General features: G+C 35.5%; 1 protein-coding gene across 3 annotated transcripts; it reads right to left on the bottom strand.

Moving 5' to 3' along the window:
* Positions 1–2176: 2176 nt before the first annotated feature.
* On the bottom strand, positions 2177–5299 carry LOC108450587 (protein RETARDED ROOT GROWTH, mitochondrial-like). 3 transcript variants are annotated; one of them, XM_017748270.2, is made up of 7 exons: positions 4836–5293; positions 4516–4627; positions 3994–4153; positions 3736–3884; positions 3400–3551; positions 2639–2753; positions 2177–2515 (listed from the first exon to the last, which is right to left on the bottom strand). In XM_017748270.2, exons 1-7 carry the CDS (start codon positions 5126–5128, stop codon positions 2375–2377), a joined length of 1122 nt encoding a protein of 373 aa, XP_017603759.1. In that variant the 5' UTR covers positions 5129–5293; the 3' UTR covers positions 2177–2374. The 3 variants fall into 3 exon arrangements, with proteins under 3 accessions (XP_017603759.1, XP_017603760.1, XP_052883815.1); XM_017748271.2 differs by lacking the exon at positions 2177–2515 and adding an exon at positions 2880–3006 and having other exon boundaries at positions 2693–2753; positions 4836–5299; XM_053027855.1 differs by lacking the exon at positions 2177–2515 and adding an exon at positions 2903–3006 and having other exon boundaries at positions 2693–2753; positions 4836–5299.
* Positions 5300–12069: the final 6770 nt, after the last annotated feature.

Raw genomic sequence — 12069 nt, 5'->3', positions numbered from 1 at the left:
CCCATTAATTTCCTTTTCACTTTCCGCTTTGTTTACCATCTGAATTTTTAGATATGTTTGGTTTTATTGGCAAAATGTATTTACAATCATAATTATTTATATCAGATTTGGTAATATAAAATAGAATTAAGCAACTCATGATTTTAAATTCTAAAAATAATATTAATTATTATAAAAAAATCAATGATACTTGAGAAAATTCTCTAAACAACTAACAATACTTAAAATTAGATCATCATATGTATTATGTTAACCTAAAAAGTATCCAATAATACAATTATAATAAAATTAAAGCTTAGCTCAATCATTAGTTAAATTGTTAAGTCTATTTAAAAAGATAATCAATTAAAATTGACATGTGGAAAAAAGACAAAAATATTTTTTCTTAGATATATATATATATTTTTCTTCAAAACCAATCGACCACCGGTTTTCAGCTAGATTAGTTCGTTGGATTCAACCAAATAAGTTAATAAAAATTTTCATAAAATAGGGAAAATAGGTTCAACTAATTTTTTTAGCTTGGTTTAATCGGTTTGTACCAGTTTGAGGGTCAATCAGTTCAACTCCTATCTTCGAACCAGTACCCTAACCTATTTTCGATCTAATCAGTCCGACCGACCGGTCTATTTCTAAAAACATTGATTTAAATTAATGAAATAACTTTTTCAATCCCGTCAGGTAGAACAAGTAGTTGGTGAAGTTCAAAAATAGAATTAATCGCCAGCGTCTCAACCTTAATAAGACAAATTTAAAAGAAGAAAGGAAAATAAAAGAATTATTTTTTTTTAAGTTTATATGATGCGGCAATTTATTATTGGCTTGAATATTTTTTAACAAAACATTTTAGCATAAAATGGATAAGAGAAAAATAGTTTAGGTCACACTTGTGACAAAAAGAAAGCTTAGGTACCAACTTTAGAAAAATGTATAATTTAGATACTAATTTATGGGTTAAACACTTTCTAAAATAGATTTAATGGTTTGACTAATGGTTAGACAAAAGGAGGTACCAACTTGGGGGAAAAAAGGTAGTTTAACTACTTGTGACAAAAAAAAAATTTAGGTACCAAGATGGAAAAATAATATAGGTTTTTGTACCAATTTGTGGATTAAACCTAAAATTAATAAAAAAAAGTACATATGCAATTTTATCTAATTACTCTAGTATTTTATATTTGTTGGGTTAATTCACTCTCTAAAATTAAACACGTACTCCTTGTCATCATCGATTAGTCCTTGACCATATATAAATAATTAATAATAAATAATATGTAATTTTGTTAAGATTAATATAAATAATTTATAATATGTAGTATATAATTTAGTTAATATTTAGTAGGTTGAAATGTAAGAAAATTATCTCGTTAATAAAATTTTAAACTATTTAAATGAAATTGGTAAAATAAAACATAATTATATCTTAAAAATAAAATATATGCTTTAAAATTATAATACTAGTTGTATTGTACAAAAATATGAATGTATTTGAAAATTCACTTGATTTTAAATTGAATATAATTATTTATATAATTACTCTAATTCTCAATTAAACATACTACATAGATGAATTTCACTCACGCCCTTTATATTTTAGTACTTCAATTCTTCTTAAAATCCCACTTCAATTCGTCCCTAAGATTATACAATGTTATATATCATAATTAAACTAAATTATGTTATAAAATTTTATTTACTATTGCGAGAGGTGTTAGCTGATGCTTTGGCTAAGCTGCAATTTTCAGACATCTTCAAGCACCCTCCTCATTAAGTGGCTCGCCTTGTAGAGGTTGACAAGGACCTGTAATTACTCCTAAGTTAATCTTAGGTTTATTTTCTTTACCAAAATAAGAAATAAAATTTTTAACAAATTATGATAAAAAATATATAAAAATATATAAAATAAAAAGAGCATTTTAATACGAAAAATGTAGATTTTAATTTTAATGGATAAACTAACCAACTCGAGTTCGGTCCTTAGAATGCAGTGGGTAGCTTTATCAAAAATATTTCAAATTTTTTAATCTCATACTGCCTGCAAACACTGCTGTGGTTTCAATATATTCAAAAGCTATACGTATATACATTTACACATGTATATACACATCAGTCTTTAATACAGTTGAGCACACAAAATTAGTTTTTTTTTTAAATATAATAAATGTTACTATTTCAATTTAAACCAGGAACTGTATCTTTGATTTGTCTGCTGCAGTGAGTTATTACATAATTAATGTAATAAAAATTAGTGGCTAAAAAAAATGTATGTTAAACTCTTCCTGTAATTTCCTTTTTTTCTTGGTTATAAACTACTTTTAACTTTTGCTACTGTAATCAAGTTTGTATATCCTCACTTCCTCATCAGCTAGCCAAATCACAGAGAAACGCCGCTTGATTCGCGGACAATCTCGTATATTGCTATTACATTCTCGATGGTCAACAAGAAAATGATACACCATTCCAAGAGATCTGACCGTCTATTTTGGATAACTTCTTGAAGGAAACGAATGTTGTGCTGCAATAAACCAGGTGAAAGTCAAATTTAAGATTCCCAAGATTTGAGGTCACATGAAGCTCTAACACGCCATCCTTTTTTGCTTGACATTCAAATTACAGTGTAAATGGATCACGAAGGTACCTCCACAAATTTTAGCTTGAAATCTAGATTCCCGAACCGTTGCGTCACCTCATACTCCTCCCGAAGGTACTCGAATATTTGAGCATATTTTGCTTCTCTCCAAGCAATTTCCGATCTGGATAATGGAACAAAACCGACAAAGACAATTTCTTACATATACAACGCATGCATCTAGTGCTCGAATATTCAAATGCATTAAATTAATAAGAAATGAAAGTTGTTATTCCTATTCTTGACTAACTGCAGACAAGAAAAACTTCGAACCACACTAGAGTCAAGAAGTGACATGCGGCAAAGACAAACATTGATGCTTGCCGAGCCAGGGCAAGCTTATCTCACAAATTAGGCTTGCAGACCAAACTTCCGACCTGTGTGCACCATTTGAATCAATATTACTATATGGTTTTATTCAAATAAAGCCCACCAATATGAGATTCTAGAAGACATACAGACACAATATCATACTATTAAAATGATTTTCAGAAGGCACTACTCTAATTATTCGAAGCAGCAGTCTTGCAGTCATCAGCCCAAGACATTTTATCGTTATTATACACAACTGTTCATGCTATTGCAAGTTTAAAGGCAAGAATCTTGCAATTTCGGAGCAACCAATTTATTAGGTATATTTCTCATATCAACCTTTAAATAACTGCCGAGCAAATACGGAGCACAATGATTCATAAAAAAATTGGAATTTATAGTATGGAAAATATGTAGCCACCTCTCAAAAAGACAAATAATTTAGCCAGAGATGTTACCTCTCGAAAAGACCAACTTTAAGAATTACATCAGCCAAATTTGAATTGGCTTTTCCAACGAGTTTAATGAGCTCTGTCCTATCCATTGTGAATGTTCCTGTCTTTTCCATTGCACGGTTTATATCAGCAAACCCTTCAACCATCCCATCTACCTGAGAGAGATTAAGAGAGACCATATTCAATCCCTGCAGGAAATACCATGCAGAATAACAGGCTTTCAAGCCAGAAATCATTAGGAATCAGCAGTATGGTTGTCAAAATCTAAGTGAACACCTTTTCTCGTAATAAGCTAAATGTTTAGACTATTTATGATTCCATGGAAATTAATTGAAGTACCTGCGAAACAAAATAATCCAATGCAATGCTTTGACCAAGAACACTTCCAATAATGCGGATACTATCAGTATCCAAAGTTTTGAGAACAATGTAGTCAGGTCCTCCCTGCATATCCCTTGTCATCAGTGGCTGCTCTTTTACAGTATAATCTAATGCAAAAAGGTCACATAAAAAAGAGAAAATTAGTTCATGATATATAGGAGAGATTATGTGTACCCCGAAACAAAAGGAAAGACAATAAATAATAAAGGAACTTACCATCTCTCCTCATTTCTGTAAGCAATCCAGAAGCATGTCTTCGAACCATTTCAAGGTGACTCTCAACTTCATGGTCCTCAATGTTAAACAAGACAGCAGATCCGTACTGAAAAACAACCATATATCTAAAGCAGCTGGCTTTGTTTTTCATTCCAAGTCCCTAAAGCCAATGGAAAAAAAGATATTGTTTAATCAAACAATATGAAAAGCCTCTATTTTTGAACTTGGCAGATTCCCCACAAAAACCTAACATGTTACTCAACTCATAACATTCTTAATGAACAGCACGACATATGCAGCTTTGTTAATAAAGTATTGGACACTAATATATCAAAATTGAGCATGCCAAATACTATACTGTTGTGAGCATGGGAAGCCTTAAAACTGATCAGTCTAAGGAACTAATGTATCTAACAATTCAAAGCGACTACAAGCAAAATCTCCATTGAACAAAAATGCTAAACAGTGGGAAAAATAACAACGTATGAACAGGTTTAACTGAAGTATGCTAAAACATCTTACAGTAATATCTGGAGGGAAATCACAATGTCTGAGGGCAATATAATTTGATGAACGAGAAGAAGGAGGTATAATGTTGCTTAAATTCTCAGCTTGCATACTCTTCAAATCGATACTGCCAAAACCATAAGTCTGAGAAAAAGAAAAAAAAAACACCAACCTACCAACAACAAAAGAAAATAATATACCACAACGTACAAAAAGCAAGGGCAATGAAACATTGAACTATCCAATTTAAAAAAAAAAAAGGTATTATCTTGAGAACTATCCATAAACACCCAAAGCTTCGAATACGAAATATTGAATATGAGGAGGAAGCAAACCTGGTGCAAAGGAAATAAGCTTTTACGGGTATCTTGCCGTGTTTCTCTTCTTCTTCTTCTCCTTGGGAAACAAACCCAAGATTTTGATGGGGAAATTCAGGAGACCCATTATCGAAATCGGTGGCATAAACAGAAACTGGAGAGGGCAGAGCGGAGAAATGTCTCGTGAATCGAAAAAGAAGAGGTGGGTTGGAAGAAGAAAGAGGTTTGGGTGAAAGGGATTTAGGAGAAGGGAAGGGTGTTTTGATTAAGTGGTTCAAGAGGATTGAAGCAGCTGCTCTCCATCTACCCATTCACTGCAAAGCAAAGAATGGGTTTTTTGATCTCTAATCTTCCTTAAATTAAGGTACAAAATTGTTCTAACTCCTTCGGAGAATCAATACACAATATATCAAACTTATTATATTATTTTCTTAGTCTAACCTAAATTAACAACTAATCAGATTGATTTAAAATTCGTTGTTGAGTTTGATTTAAAACTGTAAACGTACTTAATTTATAAGATTAAACAATTAATTATTTTTAAAAATAAAATTTACGTTTATTTATTTTTTAGAGCTATTTATATGTTTTGATTATTTCATAAATAATTATTAATTTTTCACAAAATTATATTTGCTTAAATAAATTCTTTTATTTTACCTTTCTAAATAGCAATAATTGTAACACCCTTAACCCATATCTGTCGTCAGAATATGATTACGGAGTATTTCTGGAATTTACAAATTAAGTACAGATATTTCATAATATTTAACATTCATGTCAGAAATTATTCATAAAGTCCCTTATATGAGTCCCTGAGGCCCAGAACATACATTAGAAACAAGTTGGGACTAAACTGGGTACTTAGAATTTTTCGCAAAATCTCCATGTAGGGGACACAGGCCTGTGTGGTCAGGCCGTGTGGGCATTCGAAATAGGGCACACGGCCGTATCCCAGCCCGTGTCTGTACCCATGTAACTCTCTGACTTGTGTTACACAGCCAAGTCACATGCCCGTGTGTTAGTGTCACGAGCCAAAGTTCAAAGCACGTGACCATGGCACAAGATGCACCTCATGGAGGTCGATCGATTAGATGGGGATCATTTAGCCTACGAGAACTGGCCCGATTCCAAGAATTGTTAGAGAAGCATGTCAGATTGAAGCCTGGGTGACCCGATAATGAAGATATGACAACTTAGGCTATTTTGGGTAACTAATCTTAGAAGATAGAGGGAATCATATCTTATAAAGATTAGATTAGATTAGATTTGATAAGGCATATCTTAAAAATCCCTTAAATCATGGGATATCGTTAATCTGGTCCGTCGATGTAAATGTATCTTGACCGTTGATTTTGGGGGAGTTCAACTATAAATAGAGAGCCTCCCCCTCATTTGTAACTCATCCATTGTATGTTGAATTCTTAAGAGTAATAGAATTCTTGGGCATTTACTCAAACACCTTGTGTGCATTCTTTCTTTGGCTTTCTTTTGTTTATTTATAGATTCTTTTGGCACAATCGCTCCCGCTATACAAATTGGTACCTTGGAGGAATTCTTAAGGAATCCTCATTTTAGGGTCTAAAGGCTGACTTAGGCTAGTTTGGACGAGCGAATCGCCTAAAGCCGCACGGATTGTGAGACGAAAAGTCTAGCCCCGTGACAAGTGGTATCCGAGCTATTGGTTTGAAGGCATTGTTGGGATGTCGAAAGAAGTTGTTGATCAGAATGAGCCAATGCAGACCCATGGAAGGGTTAGAAAAGCAAGCCGCTCGAGGGACATGCTGACAATTTTGGAAGATCGGGTTGTTAATCTCAAGGAGTCCATAGGGAATATGAAGGAGACGCTTGAGTTGGTCAAGGGACGCACAAATGGGTTTGACTCAATAGAAGAGCAACTCAAAGATTTTGTGTTGGATTCTCTCGGTGCCAATACGCAAAAGCTGAATGAGTTAGTCAATTCCACTACGGAAAAGCTGGCAGAGAGGGATAAGAATCTCGAGGAAATGGTATTAGCCATGAAGAAAAAAATTGAAGAGCTTAAAGGGGAGCTCACGATTTACAAAGTTGCTTTGAGTAATGGGATGTTGTTTTCAAAGCCGAAGCAACAAGCAATGGTTGTTCCCAAACCGGAGAAGTTCAAAGGTGCAAGGTCCACAAGAGACGTGGACAACTTCTTGTTGGAAATGGAGCAATACTTTCGAGCGATGGGCATCGAGGATGATACAATTAATGTAAACACTGCTTCAATCTATTTTACTGATGTGACTCTCTTGTGGTGGTGTCATAAGTCCACAGATGAGAAATATGGTGGGAATGTAATTGGTACTTGGGAAGAGTTCCAAAGAGAGTTGAAGAAGCAGTACCGAGAAGGAGGCTCGGGCTAAGTTGCATTGTCTCACGCAACAGGGTACTATTCGAGAGTATGTTCGGGCATTTAGCGAGTTGATGCTTCAAATCTCTGACTTGAGCGAGAAAAAAGCGTTCTATTGGTTCAAGGATGGGTTAAAGCTGTGGGCAAAGCATGAGTTGCGTAAGGAAGGGTCACCGAACTTACTGTAGCCATGGCCAAAGCAGAGTCTTTTATTGAATTTGGTCCAACGAAAGACAAGTTTGAATCGTCTCAGCCCAATGGAAAGGGCAATGGTGAGGGAACCATGAGGAAGATGAAGAGGGACATAGCGATGATGGCTACAATATTAATAGCACAAGTGGCAATAAGAAACCACGAGATGCGAAGCGAGGAACTGATACCACAAGTGGCAATGAGAATCACGAGATGCGAAGCGGGGATCCAACAATCCAAGGGACAAAGGGAAGAGGATAAAATGCTTCCTTTGTCAAGAACCACACATACTGTGAAAACGTTTGAAGAGGTCGATAATGTTGGCTATCCAAAAAAAAGATAAGCCGAAGGTAAAGGCAGAGCCTATTGAGGGAAAGACATCGAGGGTTGGTTCGATGATGCTTATTCCTAACAAAAGGAATAGTAGAGAAGTGTTGATGTTTGTGGACATCAACATTGCGGGTTAAAAGTGGAGTGCTCTTATTGATACGAGAGTATCGGACTTGTTCATATCAGAAAAGGCTGCCAAGAAGCTTGGTTTGTCGATTAGGAAATCGAATGAGAAGATCAAGACAGTAAATTCTGAGGAGGCCCCAACTGTGGGAGTAGCTCATAATGTAGAGCTACAAATCGGCGAATGGAAAGGCAAGGAAGACTTTAAGGTAATCCAATTAGATGATTACAATTATATGCTTGGCTTAAACTTCCTTGACAGGATTCAGACAGTTCTGTTTCCATTGGCCGATGAAATCCATATTGTCACTGGTCCGTTATCGAAGATTGTTGTGTCAGTGCATCAGGATATGAAGGTTGGGACCAAGGTGTTGTCGTCAATCCAACTAGTCAAAAATGTTTTGTATGGGAAAAACATTAACTCGATAGAATGGAATGCTACAAAAGCCCCTTCAGAAAAGTTAGTGGAACGTGAGTCTGATATGAAACCTGGGGAATCAACTATGGAGATGCCACCTTTGGGAAATGTGGATTGTGCACTGGACTTCAAGGGGAAAGAAGCGATACAAAAGCAGTCGAAATGAGTAAATGCTGTGAGTAAGGTACATTGTAAACACTCTGATAGAGTTTTGAATTCTGACTTGTTAGCTTGGCAAGGTCGTAGGGGCCCTTTCAAAGTTCAGAAGTAAGAAGGCTGAGGGAGTGGGCGGAAAGAAGCCAAGATGTGAGAATCGAGGGGATTCCAATGGGAACAAGTCAAAATCAGGGCAAGTTAGAGTGGAGATTTCTTGCCAACGAAATGTACCAACAAGTGCAACGGTTCAAGTTAAAAGGCAACGGAAGCCGAGGCAAAGGTTCCGAAGAAAGGGACAACTAGATTGCAAGGCAAGTCGGGAAGAGGCCAAGGCAACGAGAGAGTTCCAAGATAAATTAAGCCAGTTTCATTCAGAAGTCGTAACGAGGACGTTGCGAGAATAGGTGGGGGAGAATGTCACAGGCTAAAGTTTAAAGCTCGTGACCATGGTACAAGATGTGCCCCATGGAGGTCGATCGATTAGATAGGGATCATTTAGCCTACGAGAACTAGCTCAATTCCAAGAATTGTTAGAAAAGCATGTAAGATTAAAGCCTGGGTGGCCCGATAATGAAGATATGACAACTTAGGCTATTTTGGGTAACTAATCTTCTAAGATAGAGGGAATCATATCATGTAAAGATTAGATTAGATTTGATAAGGCATATCTTGAAAATCCCTTAAATCATGGGATATCGTTAATCTGGTCCGTCGATGTAAATGTATCTTAACCGTCGATTTTAGGGCAGTTCAACTATAAATAGAGAGCCTCCCCCTCATCTATAACTCATCCATTGTATGTTGAATTCTTAAGAGTAATAGAATTCCTGGGAATTTACTCAAACACCTTCTGTAAATTCTTTCTTTGGCTTTCTTTTGTTTATTTGTAGCTTCTTTTGGCACAATCGCTTCTGCTATACAAATTGGTGCCTTAGAGAAATTCTTAAGGAATCCTCATTTTTTGGTGTAAAGGCTGACTTAGGCTAGTTTGGACAAGCGAATCTGATACGAGCATGCCCCGCGAACCTTATTGAACAAGTCTGTCAGGCCGAGTATTGACATGTTGGCAAGCTGATCCCAGCTTGTTTCTAGCTCCACGAGCTCCGTCCAGCTCAATTCAGCTCATTTGAGCTCATTTCAGCTCGTTTGAGCTCAACCGACCTTACTTTCAGCTCGTTCTTTATTTCAATAAATTAAACTAAGTTTTAGTTTTATACTAATTAGTTTGCTACAGCTCAATTACCAAAAACCTAGCTCATATAAGTTCATTAAAATGTTTTTCATTTAGTTTGAGCTAGTTGAATTAATAAGCTATTTAATTTCAATTTAATTTGTCCTAATTAGTTAAATTGTTATTTAAGTTATGTTTCATATTACATGTTTTAATTATGTAATAACCGAATTAATGTGTGGAATGTTTGTTCACATTTGGCCGAATTTAAGTTGTTCACATGGGATTTAATGAATTATTTTTCATTCATGTAGGTGCATGCACGGTTTTGTTCAATGTATGGGGAGATTCATGCACGATCGGATTCAAAGCAATGGAGGATTCATGCGTGACTTCCTACAATGCATGGTGTGCTGACCAATGGTCTTCCAAGCACCTATTCGGCCAAGGGGTAGCTAATGAATTAATTTCCAAGTCAAATACATGAAGGAAGGCTAATGGACGGTGCATGAACAGCTAGTTACAACGAACATGTATGACTAGTTACATGAATTGTGTTGATTGTTTTGGCTTCCCTAAGTGACTATTCGGCCAAGAAACACTTGTTAGAAGATTCATTCAAGCCATAGCCGAATCTAGACAAGGCCATTAAGCTTCTTGCATCCAAGTTCATTCATTGATTTTTCCTTCATCAAGAAGCTGTCCATTGAAGATACAATCAACCGAATTTAGACAAGCACATTTAGTGAATTTATTCTAGATCATTCTAGCCTATTCAAGACGATTGCTTAACTCTTAAGTCTTGTTAATTTTTCCATTCGGCTAGCTTTATGTAATGCTATAAATACTTAGCATATTTCAAGTTGTAGGGACTTTTTGCCAATTTTTTATTGAATTTAATCTTGTGAGAATTTTCTTCTCTAAACTTTGTTTGAGACTTTGTTGACTTATCTATATAGTAGTGGCGTCAACCCTGTTTCGTTCACCCTTATACCGAGGTTCCTAATTTGCTAAGTAGCGGGTCGAGGTTTATCACTTTCATCCTCTACCTTGAAAGCCTATAAGCATTTGGGTCGATATTTTCTAATATTGGTTTGTGCTTGCTTTTAAGAACCCTTTTCTTCCATATCCATCATCTATTAACTTCTTTCACTTTCCCTTCCAATTTAACCTAACCTATACATATTATTCTTATCCATAAACCATCATAGAACCATTATACATAACTTCCGTCCTATTTTCCCATCAACTTCATTTCAAAAGTGAATTGAACGATACTTTCTCGTAGACGATCGGGCAACTCAGTATACGACTCGACTCTCCCCGAGGAGGTTCGTATCATTTGGTATCAGAGCTACCTAAAACGAGAAGCTTAGACGTTCGAAGCGGAGCATTCCCGAGGTAGGTTCAGAAAAAAAAAGAGTATAGAAAAAAATCGTTTACCGAAGTTTTCTCATTTCGATTACTTTGTTATTGTTACTATAAAAACAAAAATCTACGCAGCCGAAGAAAAAAAAATCGTGTACAAAAGTGTTTTTATTGTATTTAGTTTGTCAATATAGTACAACAAAAAAAAAGTTATACAAGTTTTAAAAAAAATTGAAAAAAATTCAAAAAAATTCGAAAAAAAATCTGAAAAAAAAGGTGTTTTATGCAATTCGATTGCTGTTCGAATGTCAAAGCCCTTGGTTTGATATCGTTCCCGATTCATCTTCTATTCTAATCTCATCCACGCCACACTTTTTTACCCAATTCCTTTTTTTCTTTCAGCCAACCCGTAATCCCTCATTTGCTATCCTTTATAAAACTATTTGAAACCGATCCACAATACTAGAGATCAAATCATATTAAGTCTGTTACAAGGTTATAAGAGGAGAAAGGAGCGGAAAAAGGCATGAGCGAGTGAGATCATTCGAGTGGAGGTAAACGCAAAACGAGTGTAAACACAAGCGGGAGTGACACCTTTTTTTTTCCTTCTTCTTTCCGAGCGAAATTGTGAGGTTTGTGGTGAGGTACTTAATTTTTATTTATTTTGTTTTGTGATCTAACATTTTCTTTTTAGCAACAAAAATCATGTCACGTGAAGAGTTCACCGAATCGGAATACTAATACTTGGTTCAAGAAATGCGAAGAATGGCAACTAAACGAGACCAAAGTGATTGATTTTCTTCAAGTCGTAAAATGGAACCAAGAACCCCACGGAGATATACCCCCGACTACTACCCGAAAAAAAGTTCCAATCATGATTCCTTTTTGCCATCTACTTCAAGACAAAGAGATTTATACTATGACTCATATTCAGCAGCGAATTCGAGAAGTGACTTCGATCGAAAGTCCTTTTCATCAAAAAATTCGAGAAGACGAGAAACCGATTACGATTTTGATTCGTTCCAAGATGGCGTTCGGAGAGAAAGACATACTCCTAGTATATTTTCAAAGAAATCATTCAAGGAGTATTCTTCACGAAGTTTTGATTGTGAATCATACG

The sequence above is a fragment of the Gossypium arboreum genome, chromosome 5 (genome assembly GCF_025698485.1).
Source record: "Gossypium arboreum isolate Shixiya-1 chromosome 5, ASM2569848v2, whole genome shotgun sequence".
Lineage (NCBI taxonomy): Eukaryota > Viridiplantae > Streptophyta > Magnoliopsida > Malvales > Malvaceae > Gossypium > Gossypium arboreum.
The sequence above is the reverse complement of the archived record's forward strand: the minus strand, read 5'-3'. Positions and strand labels throughout refer to the sequence as shown.

What these genes read in the sequence shown, in the direction of transcription:
- LOC108450587 (XM_017748270.2), bottom strand. Translation starts at nt 5,128, where the DNA reads ATGGGTAGATGGAGAGCAGCTGCTTCAATCCTCTTGAACCACTTAATC. An exon ending in TGGATTATTTTGTTTCGCAG is followed by an intron (nt 3,552 to 3,735) that starts GTACTTCAATTA and finishes AATCTCTCTCAG; the next exon opens with GTAGATGGGATGGTTGAAGG. An exon ending in AAAGTTGGTCTTTTCGAGAG is followed by an intron (nt 2,754 to 3,399) that starts GTAACATCTCTG and finishes TCCATTATCCAG; the next exon opens with ATCGGAAATTGCTTGGAGAG.